Genomic DNA, 17,222 nt, shown 5'->3' with positions numbered 1-17,222 from the left:
GAAGAAGAAGAAGAAGAAGAAGAAGAAGAAGAAGAAGAAGAAGAAGAAGAAGAAGAAGAAGAAGAAGAAGAAGAAGAAGAAGAAGAAGAAATGAAGAATGAAGTTGGGAAAGAGAAGTGAGAGAGTCTGAGAGTAGTTGGAGATATGGAATGATGGAATGAGTGGTGCAGAAGATCAAAACATGTTGTGTACCTGTATAGAATTTTAAAACCTATTCAAATAGTTGAAATTCGTTAACAAATACATCTTCTTCCAAAAATCTCACAGCAAAGCTGCAGTCAATGCTCCTACTTTATCCATTTTTCTCCTGTAATCATTGCCCATAGGAATTTCCTTTTTTATTGATTTTATTGAGCTCTACATTTTTCTCTGCTCCCCTCCCTGCCTCTTCCCTCCCCCCTTCAACCCTCCCCAAAGGTCCGTATGCTCCCAATTTACTCAGGAGACCTTGTCTTTTTCTAACCAAGAGTAGAAAGCAGAAGAAGCCTGAGCTTTAGATGACAAAAATTTAAAAATTAGTAAGAATACTTATATCAAGGATTTAATATACTTATAGATGTAAGGACTTAAATATATAGCAAGCATTGAGATTTTTCAGGAAACAATGTTAATAACAATAATGACACATAATCCACCTACAAAATCTTTAACCTTCAAATCTCCAGACCTAATATCTTGGCATCTCACCAAGTACCAATACTTATCCCTATACACGAACATAAGTAAATTGTAAGCAGGGAAAGGGAAGCCCAGGTGACTCATTCATCAGGTGCAGGTCTCCTGCCTCCTGAATGCACTTCCAGGATAGCTGATATCTAATGCTTTGGTTCCCGAGAGGCCCACTTACTCCATCTGAAGCAAACGTGCCAAATCCAAGCACTGGCATTAAGTTCCCGTCATTTAGCTTCACTGAACGATTATGTTTGAGATCCATGGTGTCCACAGCCCGACAATTCTGACTCTTGTCTTTCCTTCCTCAGTAACCTGAGCCGAATAAAAGGCAAGACTCCAGCACTACTTATTTCTATCAAGAAAGGCGGGGACAAGTTTGCAAAGGCTCCAAGGTTGGAGTGAGTCCATGGCACTTTTTATAATCCTTTCATGTCTCTACAACAAACACACCCAGAAAGCTTATGTATTAAAAGATGTTGGATTTTCAGCTCCTAAACAGAAAATCTGGCTGTCACAATCTTCCCCTGATAATTACACCAGACTTACTCTATAAGATGCAAAACTCTCATCAGGGTGTTCATTTCTAAAAATGAATTCTGATACAGAACCTTAGTTAATTTCCTCACCCTGTATTTGTTTTATAAATCTTAACAAAAATATTTTATAAATTTTCTCAAACAAAGCTTGTTATCTGCACCCAAGCACACAGACAACAAAACTCCTTTGGAATATTACCTTCAATTTAGTTATCTAATTTTCTTCTTCCATGTGTTAAGGTTTCACTCAAAATTCAGATTCTCTCTATTTTGCTTCTTTAGTAAGTTCTATCCAAGAAAACCTAGATTTATATCACAGATGAATCTCTGGAATGTTGCCTTTGTTTAAACAGCTGTTTGCTTCTGTAATAGCCTGTTCTCCTCCAGCTCAGTCACTACCAACCTTATACATTCTGCTTATTAAGCTCAGCATATGTGCTTGAGTCTCGGGTTCTTCTTGACTCCTACAGCCTCATTAATAAGATTCATCATGCTCTCCTGTGACACCTTACATTGTTCTAATATGTATTAATGCAGCTCAATAAACGTGTTGGCAAATTATACTCTAAATTAATTCAGAAAGTCAGCTATCATTAGAAAAGCCTAAGTAGCACTTTGCTCACTATCACAGATATCACACTTCCTCATTTGAAATACTACAACTGGTATTCCAATAGCCCTATAATTTATATTGTAATTTACAGTTCATCCTCATCTCTTCACAGGGTCGGATTTTATTTATCCTTTTATTGTATATTATCCCTCTTAAAAATATTCCTTAAATATGGGCCTCTCCTCTGATATAAATAATCCCAATCAGACCAAATTAAAAGATATCCAGGTTTAATTGGACATCTGCACTCTAGGGTGTCCCCAAGGGGGAAAACAAACAGCCAACAGGAACACCAAAGAGGAAGAGGGAAGACCACATATTTTTCTCTGGGGAGCAGTTTATATAACCTGTGGGAGTGGTTTTAACCTTTCATAAGGAGAGGTCAAGGTTTGGACTGAGGCAACTCTCAGGGGAGGTGACTTCCAAAGATGGATGCCAGGGGCTAGGATGAGGCCCCAACTTAACATTACAGTCCCAGCATTTTATCAGTTATAAATTTAATAAGTGTACAACTTGGTTTTTTTTTTGTTTATTTTAACTATTAGACCAAACAGAAATAAGGCGGCATTCTATAAAAGGACTTGGTCCTAATATATCTTTGACCATAGAGAAGTAGTGGCCAAGGAAGAAAAGACTCGCCCTAGACACAAATAAAAACTGAGTAGTCAAGTTGGCCCATCCTAACAATTGATAGAAACAGGATTCATCTTCCTTACAGGTAATTATAATGTTCTTTCTGCGTGAACACGATGCTATCACATTAGATGGATGAAGAGTTGATGTCTACACAGCTTCTATTTTTCACTTTCAACTTGGAGGTTAGGGAAAACACTAACCAAATGAAGCCAGAAACCAGAGAAACAGAGACACTCTGCGTTTTCCTGTGAGAACTCTTGATAAATGACTAAATGGTAGGAAGGATCCCAGTGAAATCCCACCAATAACCAGGAGAAACTTGTCATGCTGAAGCATTGTCCTGTGCTGTTGCCTCATAGGAAAGGATCGGGTCAAAAGAGGCTTCTGCGGTATACAGTCCCTGGAAGATGGTGACACACCACTCATAATTTTACTCAGTTATACAGCTGGGTAGAGTTTAAGAAATTACTGGCTGCTGAGAAGTCTTTGACCAGGTGGTCATTCCAGGTGTTCCTTTCATGCCGTTATTTTCCTTGTGATGCTTATTACTACATGAAATGTTCTTGTTTTAAGCTCATTTTAATCCATTATAAGAATTTAAACTATGCTTAATAAATATTAAAACTCAAACAAAAGTTGGGTTAAAAGTCTCAGAAAGACAAGTGTTGGGTGTTTTCTCTCATTGTGGTTCTAGATTTTTTATGCAGATATATAAAGTTGTGTACATGTATTTCTACATATGTATTCTAAACATACAATAAATATACATACAGAAGTTTAAGTAACTGAACCATAGATTTTTAAAATCAGACTAAGAGATACAACTTTCCCTTGAGTAATCAAGTAGGTCTAGATTTTTTTTTTTTTTTTTTTTTTTTTTTTAGAAAAGTGAATTCCTTCCATTCTACGAGCTTCCTAGAGACTCTCACGGCCAGGCATGACATTCCTGTGAAGGAAAGTTGGCAGTCCAGGCAAGCATTTTAGCCACATCTGCTAACAAACACAGAAGTTTATTGAATGATAATGTCGATGTTGAATAGGACAACTAAGCTATTCTAAAAGGGAAAGAGAGCTCTACAGAGGAATGCTAAACACTTTTTCATGTCAGAGTGAGTCAGGAGTATTCAGGAGTTTATTTACTCATGTAGTTTTACAGAAGCTAAGAAACTGTTGGATACTAATAAGATTAAAATTTTGGTTGTGTAGTTGATTTGAATACAACCAATAGTGCACAGGTATTTCTTTAAGGAAAAAGAAAAAAAAACACTATTTGGTGTCATTTAACCAAGAGCAGGCCGAAACTGGAACTCTCTGCTTTACATTCCCTGTGCTTTTCAACCCCCTGTCCATCTGTTGTCTGAGTCTAACTCTGTGCCTGTCTGAAGGTTATCTTGTGACTCTGTCCCTGTCACGTTATCTTTGTCTGTGACTGTGTGTCTGTCTGTGTCTATTCATCACATGGGGAAGAAATGAAGGATGATCAGAAATATTTAATGAAGTTTTAAAAAGAATTAAATCACTGACTCCCATTGCCCACAAGTGACCCAGATAATAGACAGTACTCAAACATCATTGTTTACCAAACAAAATCTACATGTTGTGCTCAATGTTTATGGTTGATATTTATTTTAGAAGATTGCTTTCAACCTGTATTTTTGTTTTCTTTCAGCAAATGAATATCAGAACACATGAATTACTCTGTGAAAGGGGAATGTGAAAGTACAAAATTTAAGATTACAACTAAACATTAGCTTAGGTTATAAAGTAAAAGTTGATTATCTGAGAAATACAATACAAGTAAGGTTGGTTCTCACATTAGTCTCTTAAAGACAGAATAAGCAAACAGTGTAAGTAAACAGGGCTAACAGTCATTAAGCCTTAAGAGACCTTGAGATTTATTATTAACCAAAGTTAAATAACAAATTAACCAAGTGAGGTCCAGAAAATTTCTAGCCTCTTAGATTGTAAAAAGAAAAATAGTTTCATAATATTCCATTGCTACAGTTAATAATCTCAGAGACAAATACTGAATGTTATTTTTCATTGGTGATTACATTCTATATTAAACCATTTCCATATGTGTCTGTATCTATCTGTGGAATGATATTGAAATAAAACATTCAAGAAGACAAAGGAAACTTATTAGAGAAAGAGCAATGGAAACAAGGAGAAAGGGAGTTTGAGGAAATAGTCTCAATATAAAATATGTGCATGCTGCAGAGCTTCACATAGTTAAAAATAGTTTTAAACCAAATAGAAGAAGAGAAACAGCTTTCCCTTAGATAATAAAAACCCTGAGTATCCAGTTTTTTCTTTGCTCAATATATTTACCTTGTACTGTAAGAAGTGCCTTTTACCTATATGTTCTATTTAAAGTACACCTTGCTGCCCTTCTCCTTCCTCTTTCTTTCTCCCTTCTCTGAACAAGTGCTGAATTCTCCAGTCCACTTACCCTGTTGTTTAATCTAACCCCAATAAAACCATCTTCAGATTCTCCCCTTTGAGGCCTCATAAATTCTCTCATTAATACTATCAAGAACTTACAAAACTATGCTTTATTTCCATAGTGCTAAGGATAATAGTGACAAGGGCATGTTATTGTTAGCCCCTAAAATCTCTTCAGACTCCCCAAACCACCTAAAGGTCTCTGGTCATTGTCCTTAAACCTGTAGTCACCTTGTATTCCATGAGTAAACACCTTTATGACAAAGAGGTAAACCCAACAACAAGTAATAGCAAGCCTCCCTCCAAATAAGGGCAGTTTTCTGTGCTGATATCTCACTGTAGATCAGGAATAGCCACAATGAACAGCATTCAACAAGTGATAACAATGACAATTCCTTCAAAAGCCTTGCTGAACCAAAACTAATGTAATAATCAAACAACCACACTTTGATCAAGACTGCTTAAAACATCTACCTCTGACCAAGTGCCCCAGCTCTTTCTCTGTTTAAACCTAAAGCTTATGTCAGTACCCAGAAGCCAGATTTGGGGTCACTAGACTGCTTTATCTATTGCTCTCCCCAGTGTGACTATACTTAGTAAATCTACATCCTTTGCTTTGTGCTCTAATTAATCTTTCACTGATGAATTGTGGTAGGTTTTTGGATATCCCACAGCCGGGGTTTGCCCTTGTCCTATCGTATGGGTAATAATAATGCTATGAGTAAACCATTATCCTAAAGGACGGGAGAGAGTAATGATGGAGGATGGAAATCAGACTGGGAAAATCCGTTAACTAACTAGAGACAAGAAGAGAACAGACTCTCGCACACATGCCTGAATGTGGTAAAACCTTCTTTCAGATTCTATATGGACTCTTAATTGCCTCCCAGAAATCAAGAATCCACAGGTACTTGACCCTACACATGATTTTCATATTCTAAGTCTATTCATTTTGTCCTGTGTTCTGCAATTGTCCTACTACCAGTTGTAGGCTGCTGCCTCTGGGGTCAACAGACAAACCTTGGCCAAGAGGCTGGATTTGTGTCCTCACTGAGACATGTGTTAAGGAACAGCTTGTTCTTAATGTGTCTCCTGGTTAGCTCTCTTTTATTCTGCCAAATTTCCAGGCCTACAGCAAATTTAAGATGCATAGAAGAAAATATTTTTATTTCCCCTGTGTCTCCAAGAAGGTTCATGTCATTCCTGGGTGTCAAGACCCTAGAATTGATCTCTGAACAGGTCCCCAGAAGTTACTGAATAGGATGTCCTGCTGATCACAGATGCTGAAGGTGCTGTTTATCACACAGTTGTTGCTGAAAATTGTTGGTTATTTATAATTAGTACTATTTTCATTTTCTGTATATGGGTGTTTTGTCTATATTATATATCTGAGTACCACATGCATGCCTGGTACCTGAGAAGTCCAGAAGAGGGTATCGGACACATTGTCCTGGAGTTACAGATGTAATATAAGGGTGCTGGGAATTGTCCTCTAAGAGCAGCAGGTCTCTTAACTGCTGAGCCAAGAGTGTTTGCACAGGTGCTTTCTTCTCCTTTTGTTTGGTTGTATACAGAGTCTTGACATAGTAACCAGTCAGTTCTTGAATTCATGATCCTATTGCCTCATCAGACTGAGTGCTGAAATTGTAGGTATAACAATACCATAACCATTATAACAATGTATTTTCTTTTTTTTCACAAATATGCTATTTTTTATTACCCAATCCTAATTATCTAAAACACACATTGCAAACATACAAATATCTATTCTCTCCACACGTCAGCGCCCATTTATCATCGTTTTGGAAATGGGGAGAATAGATTCCCCGTAAGTTGCAAGTCAGTAGGTGTTTCTTTACAGTTAACTTTAGCAAAATTCATACAAAATAGTAATTAACAATGATCTTCTTTACTGTTAACTCACAAGGAAACACCTTCAAAACTGCATATTTTTGTTAAAGTTTCTGTACTAAAATGTAGAAAAACTGAACTACACAAATATTGAAAAGTTAAAAATTCCTTAATTTTTTATTCCTGGTACCACTACCACAATTTACAGGGCAATATACCTGATGTAATGAAAAGAAAAAGACAAAGCTACAACAGATAAAAGACCTCAGGAATGTACATCTAATTGACACTACATTGCATTAATCAATAGCTGCACTTTTTGCAAACTGTGGCTCTGACAGTCCTGAACAAGAAGGGCCTCCTGTTTAAGCTGCGGTAACTTTTCTGACTATGGATCATCGCTCCTTCTGTGGCAGATTTTTACAGTTCCTCTAATGCATTTAGGACGACTGTCTCAAAGTAACCTGCAGCTTTCCTGACAACTCCTCGCTCTCTCTCCTGCTAAGAACTGTAGCCCTTTTCTGCTGTTTTTTTAAAACCTTCTGCTACCATATCCACCACTTCCACCACCTGATCCATAGCCACCACCATAGGGACTGCCTGAGCTTCTTCCACCAAAACTGCCCCCTTTCATGGGTCCATAATTTGATTGCTGTTGTTCACTATAATTTCCAAAGTCATTATAGTTCCCAACACCATAGTTACCTCCACCAAAATTTCCTCCTTCATTGTAACCGTCATATCCTCCTCCTCCACCACCACCATATCCACCACCTTGGTTTCCATAGCCTGGTCCACCACCACCATAGCCTCCTCTACTGCTGTAACCAGGACCACCACCATAGTTGCCACCATCACCTCCAAATCCATTATATCCACCATCACCACCTCCATAACTACCTCTGCTGCCACCACCTCCACCACCATAGCCTCCTCTTCCACCAAAGTTTCCACCACGACCAAAATTACCTCCACCACCTCCAAAGTTCCCTCCACGACCCATAAAATTGCCAGATCCACCTCCACGGCCTCTCTGTGATCCAGCAGACTGCATCTCTTGTTTAGAAAGGGCCTTTTTCACTTCACAATTATGCCCATTAATAGTGTGGTATTTCTGAACAACAATTTTATCAACTGTGTCGTGGTCATCAAAAGTCACAAAAGCAAATCCTCTCTTTTTCCCACTCTGCCTGTCTTCCATAACTTCTATGGTTTCAATCTTGCCATACTTTTCAAAGTAGTCTCTCAGGTTATACTCTTCTGTATCCTCTTTAATACCACCAACAAAGATTTTCTTCACTGTTAAATGGGCACCAGGTTTTACAGAATCCTCTCTAGAAACGGCTCTCTTTGGTTCCACCACACGCCCATCAACTTTGTGTGGTCGAGCACACATTGCAGCATCCACCTCTTCAACACAAGAGTAGGTCACAAAACCAAAGCCTCTGGAACGTTTTGTTTGGGGATCTCTCATTACCACACAGTCTGTAAGTGTACCCCATTTCTCAATTTCCCCATTTCTTAGTTCTCTTAAGCTATCATCTGTGGTTTCAAAGCTCAGACCACCAATAAACAGTTTCCTCAACTGTTCTGGTTCCTTTGGATCATGGCCCTCCATTTTGAGACCGGACTCGCCTCTTCCAACTCGAGTTCAATATCAACAATGTATTTTCTATTTAATATGTTTTATCCTTTTTTTCCTAGAAAATCTTCAGAAAGAAAAAGGGATGGTTTCCTACAATGATGATAAGTATTTTTAACCTCCTATGCTGTCTATGAAGCAAAGATGGCCTGCTCAAATGGGCCCTTGAATATGTTATCTAGAAAGCACTGAGAAAATGGCGACAATAAGATAGAATCCAAACTCACAAACAAGTACTGTATTAGTAACTTTTCCCTTGTTTAAATTATGGTTGGTTTCACCTTCCTTTGAGGGTTGTTCAGAAAAATCAGATTCATAGGTCAAGCAAAAAGAACTTTGTCAGGTGTGGTGACACAAGCCTATAATCCCAGAAGTCATGGATTGAAAGAGGACCATCCCACAAGCTTCAATCTTGGTCTCTCTTGTCTCAAAACAACAACAGAAACAGGAAGGAAGGAAAGAAGGAAGGAAGGAAGGAAGGAAGGAAGGAAGGAAGGAAGGAAGGAAGGAGAAGGGAAAGGAAGGCAAGGGGAAAAAGGAAGGAAAAGAAAGTCAGACTGAATAGAACTCATCAGTTAAGAGTATTGTTGCACAATCATGAGGACCAGAGTCTATATCCCAGCACTCCTAAAACTAGTCACGTGTCCTGTGCACACCTACCTGTAAATCAATGTCCATAGGGGGCAGAGACAGAATTGCTAGAGCTCTCTGTCTTCCATCTTAGCAGAAGGGGATGTGGAGAAAAACTGAAAGGAATAGAGGGAAGGAAAATGATAACCAGGATATTTTGTATAAAAAAAATCTATCTTAATTAAGAAGAAAAAATTACAGGGCCTGGCATGATGGTTCTGCAGGTAAAGGTGCTTCTATGTTGTAATAGGAGCGGCGGGCTGCTTCCCTGGCACCCGGCCACCCGCACGGCTAGCTTTACCCGAAATAAATTTACCCAAAATAATTACACGGAAACTGTATTCTTTTAAACACTGCCTGACCCATTAGTTTCAGTTTCTTATTGGCTAGCTCTTGCATATCAATCTAACCCATTTCTATCTGTGTAGCCCACGAGCTGGCTTACCAGGAATGATCTTAACCTGCGTCTGCCTGGAGTGGAAGAATCATGGCGACTCCCTGACTCAGCTTCTTTCTCCCAGCCTTCTGTTCTGTTTACTCCGCCTACCTAAGGGTTGGCCTATCAAATGAGTCTAGGCAGTTTCTTTATTAATAAGAAATCACTCCCACATCACTTCTAGGCACCCCAGGGTCCTAAATTCTGTCCCTGGGATTTACATAGTGGAAGAGGACAACTAAGTCTGAAACCTCCGCACATCAGGACCACATCCATGCACTCGCACACACATAAGTAAATGACAAAACTGATTCCAAAATTAAAAGACGAGAAAGACACTGACCCCTTCATCCATCCATTTACAGTCCACACACAGGTATTGTCAGGATAAATGACAACTGGTCTTCACAGGAGACTCCTCCAAATCTGTTTATGATACAGTATTTCAGAGGTTACATTTCAATTTACTGGTCATTTGCTCTTTAATTACCTTCATCTGAAAGAAAACCAACAGCTCTGGGAAAGCAGCAAATGCAGGTTAGAAGCAGTTACAGCTCAGAGCAAGGCTGTCAAGGAACTAGAAACTCTTATATTTACATTTTAAGGGCTTAGCAGCTCTCACAACCTAAAGAAAATAACCCTGTGTTGTAATTATTCTGCCACAGGGGCTAGCTTTTTTTTTATTCTTTGTTGTCTTGGTTTCTATTTTGTTTTATTTGGCAAGTGCAGGTAATTGAACCCAAAATGGTAGGCAAGGGATCAGTTACTAAACTATACTTCCAACCTTCTAATTTTTCCTGTGAGAAGATCTACATGTGTGTGTGTGTGTGTGTGTGTGTGTGTGTACAATGGACTGAGGAGGGATGCACAAACACAGGTTTTCATCCAGAAAGGCTATAAGGAAAGGGAGGTAAAATTCTGGAGTCCACTTTCACTTGCTTGCTGTACAGGGCTTGTTACTGTTTTGTTTTGTTTTGCTATGCCTTGTCTTGTTATTTGCTGCTTGGTATATTAGTTACTTACTTGTCTATTATTGTGATAAAAAAACACCCTAATAAAGGAAACAAATAGAAAAAAGAGGTTTTTTTGTTGTTATTTTTCTTACAGTTAAAGAGGGTTAGAGTCTCCGATGGCAGCAGAAGCAGGGAGCTGATGGGAGGTCCTGCTGGACAGAGGTTATAGTCTACCATGGTCTTGCACTTTTCTCTCAACTCCACAACAGGAAGGACACCCTCCCCAGAGAGGATTCTTGCTCTCTACCTGTCCTTATTTGGAGGATGTCTCTAGGCTCCATGCCTACTCATCTCAAGGATGATCCTTTGTCAGAGCCACCTTTTTGTGGTGACTTCTGCCACAATCCTAGCTGCTGCAGGTGACACATTGAAGGATAAGAAGCATGAGGAGTAGAAAATGTTAAGTAGGGGGAACAAAGATAAGAAAGAATCACAGAGACACAGGATAGTATCTGGGGATCTGCTCAGTCTCTCCTGCATACTAAGTTCTGGGTACTGAGTTTGCCCATGGTTAATTTTCCATACACTTTTATACCCTAATACAAAATGGGAGAAGAAGACAAGACATTGCTTTAACTTGATACAAAGAACAACTAGAACAGTTATTTGTTTCAGTACTTTGAGACATCAAGCCATTAATTTCTGAGAAAAGCATTCTGTTTAGGCAGTGAACCCAGCCTAGTCCAAGTATCCAGAAGGAAGCCACTCCCTCAGTTAAAGAAGGAACAGAACTATGCTTGAATTCTCTGACCTTTGGTCAGGGAGGAGTGGATCTACCTCCACCGGTGTGGAAAATACCAAGTAACCACACCCTAGGTCAGGGTGTGTAGTCACAGTTGCTTTCACCAACTTTGAGCAAGCTGAATCTCTCTGACCTTCAGACAAGGTGGAATAGGTTCACATTTTAGGGCCTCCACAACCCTTAATATAGTTCCCTTTAAATGTCCTTCCTCAGCCGGGCGGTGGTGGCGCTCGCCTTTAATCCCAGCACTCGGGAGGCAGAGGCAGGCGGATCTCTGTTAGTTCGAGACCAGCCTGGTCTACAAGAGCTAGTTCCAGGACAGGCTCCAAAGCCACAGAGAAACCCTGTCTCGAAAAAAACAAAAAATAAAAAAATAAAAATAAAAAATAAATGTCCTTCCTCTGCTGACCATATGGTAATTAAGTAACTTGCTCTAGCTATTTTCATAGGCTGGTGCTGCCACTGACCCAGCTATGACAGTAGTATGACTGTTTAATCAGTGATTCCACAGTTACTGTCCCCAATCCTTTATATTTCACATACTTTAGAATAAAGCTGAGTTGTGTCATTGAAATCACTTTCCTGAAGGCTATCTCCATTGTATCCACAGCCATCAGAGCCCTGTTACTAACTTCTGCTCCCTTTACCTTGGTGACCTATTGTCAATGATCCCTGAAGGAGACCCATAGCTGTTACCTGTGAACAGGACCCTCCAGGATGCTTGGGGCTTGTGGGTATTCTCCCTGACATCACCAGCGGGGGTAATGGTATTTTTTGTGTGGCCATACCTCAGAGGACCTGCAAGTTTCTTTGGTCCTCCCTCTGATTTACTTTTGATTCTCTCATGGGGAATTCTGTTTCTCTCCAGCTAAAGCATGATGTTCACAATGTTGTAGCTACAGCCTGTCCCAGCTGTGCTCACTTGGAAGCAGGCAGGGCAAAGCCTTTGTCTATCATGTGGGCAAGGGCAGGGCCTATCTCCCTACCACGTGCTGCTGCAAAGGCTGTGTCTCTGCCAACAAACAGAACAATGGGTGGGACCACATAGCAGCTGCTGTGACCTTAGTTATAGCATAGGTCACTGGTTGCTACTGCTGAGGCCTGGGTCTGAGCAATCAAAAAATCAAAGGGAATTCTCTGCTTTTGACTCATTTATTTTGCTCCAAAACCTGTTATTTCTCTCTGCTCTCTCTTCCTAAACTATATAAATCTCCTCTCCCTAGGTTTGTTACATCACAGGAGTCAGGAATGGAGTGGCACCTGCCCCTCCCTGCAATGTATAGAGCTGCTTCCCCTGTAGAATGTACACAGACACTTCCTGGCAGCAGTGCCTTCTGGATCCAGGGGCCAAGAAAGCCAGATAAGACTGGAGGTAATGAGTTATCTCAGTTGTTGACACTCAGTCACAGATTGAACTCAGGTTCTACACTTTTCCCACTGCTGTCACCTCCCTCCCCTCTCCCAGGAGCTACAATTCTATGGAAACCTAAAAGACCTACTAAAAATCTTTTCTCTACATCTTAAAATTATACTGTTAACTCCTACCTCAGGGATTATAAATTGACTATCAGCCATGGTTTAAAAGTTATATGATTCATAACAACATGCCTTTCCCATGGGAAACTTTTGTTTGTCTACTTCTCAAGAAAGATGTTGTAATGGTTTAGATAAAATGGCGCAGTTCCCACAGGGCCAGCCGGGTCCCACCACCGGATGCCACTCTGGGTCCCAGGTGGGTGGGAGGAGGTGGGTGAGAGACCTCGGCGAGTCAGTAAGGCGGCTGGTACCAGGCAGAGCTGGAGCTGCAGTGGGCAAGAGATGGATAGATGCCATGCAGAGAAAGTGGGTATAGTATATTCAGTGGGTTGTAGAAGAAAAGGGAAGAGGGAGAGAGTAGGAGAAAGGAGAGAGAGAGAAACAGAGAGAGGGGAGATAGGAGAGGATGGGAGGCTGAAACCACCTCTTCCATAGAGACTGGGCCCAAAGAGAAGGAAGATCTGCTTGCCTCAGCCTCAGCAGAAGGGGGAAAGTGGGAGGAGCTTATCTCTTAAGGCAATGTAAGTCAGTAGCAGGTCATAACATTCCCATCTCTTTCTTATAATAAAAAGGAGGGAAGTTAGGTACAACAGGTTAAAGGAATTGGGATGGTGGATTCTCAAGACTGCTTTCTGTTTATTTGTGGGCATCATCTTGTAGGGGGAGAACCTGAGAAAGCTGGGTGCTGTTCACATTCTGGGGTAGCTGGTCTCTTTGCTCCTATCCAGTGTTTGTAGTATGGAAATATCTGGTGTCTCTTAGACCAGTTTAAAATATGAGACTTATTGCTTTGTTAGTCTAGAATGAGATTTAATGGGCAGACAATTATTTAACAGTAAACATAGATGCATTTAAGTTACATGTATGCACACACACACAATGAACAGGAATTAGATGAAGTGGATGCTTTTGGTGGGCTCTACCAAAGGCATGGCACTGCACAAAACACACATGTAACAGAATCAGCATCAGGGGACCAGGCAGGGAATGCCTCAGTAAAGATGGCAGGACTTGGTCACCTGACCTGCCCTCAGTTAAGATGTCAGTTAGGTCACCTGACCTCAGTCAAAATGGTGACAGTCATGCATTGTATGGAGAAGTTACGCTTTTTGAGCTGCAGGAGTTTTAAATATAATAACAAGAGAGACCTAGAGGCATGATTCACCCTGTTGCCACACTGCCATGCCACAAGCCGCAGGAAGCAAAGGCTGGAATTGAAAACAGCTGTCTGATGGATCCGATTAATCTTTTTTTTTTATTCTTAATTTTTTTTTTATTAAGAAAGAAAAAAAAATTTTCCGCCTCCTCCCAGCCTCCCACTCCTCCCACTCTCCCCCCCCAACTTCCCCCCCCCCTAACCTCCCCCCCCTCCTCTCCTCCTCCCTCTCGAGTCTGAAGAGCAATCAGGGTTCCCTGCCCTGTGGAAAGTCCGAAGTCCTCCCCCCTCCATCCTGGTCTAGGAAGGTGAACATCCAAACTGGCTAGGCCCCCACAAAGCCAGAGCTAGAAGTAGGATCAAAACCCAGTGCCATTGTCCTTGGCTTCTCAGCAGCCCTCATTGTCCGTCATATTCAGAGAGTCCGGGTTTATCCCCTGCTTTTCGAGTCACAATTAATCTTGTCAGTTTCTGCAGGACCAGCATTAGCAGTGGCAGGGATAGAATGTAAGGAATGGGAGCAAGAGGAAAAGAGCATTTTCAGACGGGTGGGGAAGGGGCTGCCCAGAGAAAGGAAAAAATGGAGTCATTGGGACACGGGCAGAGCATTTACAGGTCAGTGGCTGATAGTTTGAGGGTTTATATCTCATAGCTGAAAACGCAAAAACAGTGAACAAACTCCCCAAGGCCTGTAGAAGAACGTCTTCTCTCTATAGGCAGGGTCTTAATGAAGTCGACTGGCTCAGGTCCAGGTGACTCAAAGTCAGATGCTGGAGGCTGTCCTGGATGGTCTCTCACAGTGGGGACCACTTACAAGTGGTTCAAAAGAAAAGACAAAGGAAAACAAACAAAACAAAAAAATAAATATCCAAGGGACCCCAGTCGCAAAGCAAATGCACCCCTCAGCCTGTGCAGTCTTAGCGTGGGACAACTGCCCTGGGTAGTCCATCACAATTTTAGCTATGGGAAGCAACCAGAGATGAATGTCAATGAAGGGCTCAACCGCAGCCATGAAGGCTATGGTTCGGTATGATCCCCCTTGTTTCTAGGAATACCAGAGGATTTCTGGGAGTGTGAGAAATGGTTAAGCTGACTAAAAGGAGAAAACTTACCACCGAATGTTAGGAGCCAATTTCCTCCTAAAATCATTGCAGGAACCATCACCCTGGGGAGTCTGCAGAGAACCCCACACCCCTAATTATGTTAGGAATCATTCTATTGACAGAGCCTACCCCACACCCAAATTGGCTGTTAATGGAGAGCTATCTGTTAGCGGAACCCACCCCACATTCCAAACTATCTAGAGAACTAGGTGTGTCAACTCTTGACTTCTTGGCCTACAGTGACCTGACCGAAGATAACCTTCTGCCTATGTGACCAACACGGACCATGTGACCAACGTGAACCACGGGCAAGAGCCCAGGCCCCTGTGCCCATCCCCCAACTCCTTACCCTATATAAGCTGCACCCCATCTCTAATAAACGGAGGCTCTGACAAACTTAGCATGGCCTCCTTCCTCTTTCTTAGCCCATTTATCTTCCAGATAGTGCCTCTCCATGACCCTGGAATAACTGAACTGCCAGGCGAGTTACTAACCCTAGACTAAGTAACGCGTCAAGGCAATCAACAACCGAAGTCACTGGTGTCCACAGAGGTTGGTGCTCAGGTGCAGGCAGATCACTGGTTCCAGAGCCCAGGGTTTCACATGTCTTCAGCTGGCCCGCCCCCCACCCCCAGTGGGAGGGAACGTGGAGAGAGCCTGGCTGAGTGACATATCAATGTTATTCTTTTTAAAGATATAAAGGTGGGAGACTGGTTCCATGAGGGATGATGGTCCAACAAGGGGCAGCTGGTCCCACAATGGGTAGTGGTGGGTGAGATATACCAAATGTGATGGTTTGGGTAAACCGCTGTGCTTCCCCAAGGGGCGACAGTGGTTTAGAACAGCAGCAGGTTGGAGACCATGGCAGCCCACAAGGGGCAAGATGGGCATGCCATGTAGAGAGAGTTTGGATATAATTTATTTAGTAAAAGGGAAGGAAAGGAGAGAGAGAGAGAGAGAGAGAGAGAGAGAGAGAGAAATGGATAGAAAGGGAGAAGGGGAGAGGAGAGGAAGCCATAGCCACCTCTTCAAAAGATAGATAGAGAAGAGAAGAGGGAGTGTGTGCAGGCTGGAAGCAGAAAGAAGATCCCCTTGCCCTGGTGGGGGTGGGCAGGATATTCTCTTAAAGGGACAGGACAGACCATTACAGATATATAATTAGAAAGTTTGTCTGTTTTTTTGTTTTGGTATGTCCAGCAAAAATTTAGATTTTGTGTGTGTGTGTGTGTTCTATTTTATTAAAAAGCTGTTTACTGTAATTGGGGTCCAGGTCTCCTACTCTCTAGACTCAATCATGTTTAAAAGTTTCTCCTATGCCCTGTGTCACATTAAGTCCCCTGGCACAGAAAGCAAAGTAAAACAGCCAAGGAATTAAACTTGGTTTGTATAAACATTCTACACCTCAAGATTCTAAGTTCATTGTATTGGATTTGGTTAAAAATCTGGTAAAACTATTTTTAAAAAAGTTTAGCTTAAAACTAGAAACATATGGTTGATAGTTAAAAATCTATGCATAGGTAATCTCAAAGAGACCACGTGCCACGATCCCATTCTGGCATATAAGCAGCACATGGCTTCCTGCCATCTCTAGGCAACCACGTGGCTGGTCATCATCTTTGCTAGGGTTGGAGGAAACAGATGCCATATGACTTCACCATCATATAATTAAAAGTGACCATCACATGGAGTGAGCCTACAAAGAAGAAACAGGTCTCCAAGATATTTATATAAGGAAAGATTTTGGTGTGATAATTCCTGTCTTGTCCTAAAAACAAGGTCCAGAAATAAATCCCAGATACTAAATATTAAATAATCTACACTATTAAGGTTTGATTTTTACCTCATGTGAGTTATGGTTGTACCCTGGGCTGCAGAGATGGCTCAATGGTTAAGAGCACTGGTTGCTCTTCCAGAGGTTCTGAGTTCAATACCCAGCAATCAAATGGTGTCTCACAATCATCCATAAGGAGATCTGGTGCCCTCTTCTGGCCTTCAAGCAGACATACAACAAAACACTAAATAAATAAATAAATCTTTTTTTTTAAGTCAAAAAGGTGCCTTATTTTTGAAAGATCAGAAATTTTGTGGGTTTTACCTTCATTTTTTTATAATTTCTACAGAATGATCATCATTTTCATTTATGATTATTCATATATATATATAGTTGGATACACACACACACACACACACACACACACACACACACACACA

The 17,222-nt window shown here is 41.1% G+C and overlaps 1 protein-coding gene and 1 pseudogene across 1 annotated transcript in view; both read right to left on the bottom strand.

The window, feature by feature from the left end:
• The window catches only part of LOC101987886 (prostaglandin-E(2) 9-reductase-like), a 20,860-nt gene extending 19,867 nt beyond the window's left edge, over positions 1 to 993 (bottom strand). Inside the window, exon 1 of the mRNA XM_005354914.3 lies at positions 848 to 993. Within this exon, the coding sequence (XP_005354971.1) occupies positions 848 to 934 (87 nt within the window). The 5' untranslated portion in view covers positions 935 to 993. The remainder of the gene's footprint in view (positions 1 to 847) is intronic.
• A 5,913-nt stretch (positions 994 to 6,906) lies between these two features.
• On the bottom strand, positions 6,907 to 8,405 carry LOC101987417 (annotated as a pseudogene).
• Positions 8,406 to 17,222: the final 8,817 nt, after the last annotated feature.

Source organism: Microtus ochrogaster, chromosome 16 (genome assembly GCF_000317375.1).
Source record: "Microtus ochrogaster isolate Prairie Vole_2 chromosome 16, MicOch1.0, whole genome shotgun sequence".
Taxonomy (NCBI): Eukaryota; Metazoa; Chordata; class Mammalia; order Rodentia; family Cricetidae; genus Microtus; species Microtus ochrogaster.
This window is presented reverse-complemented; position numbering and strand designations above follow the sequence as displayed.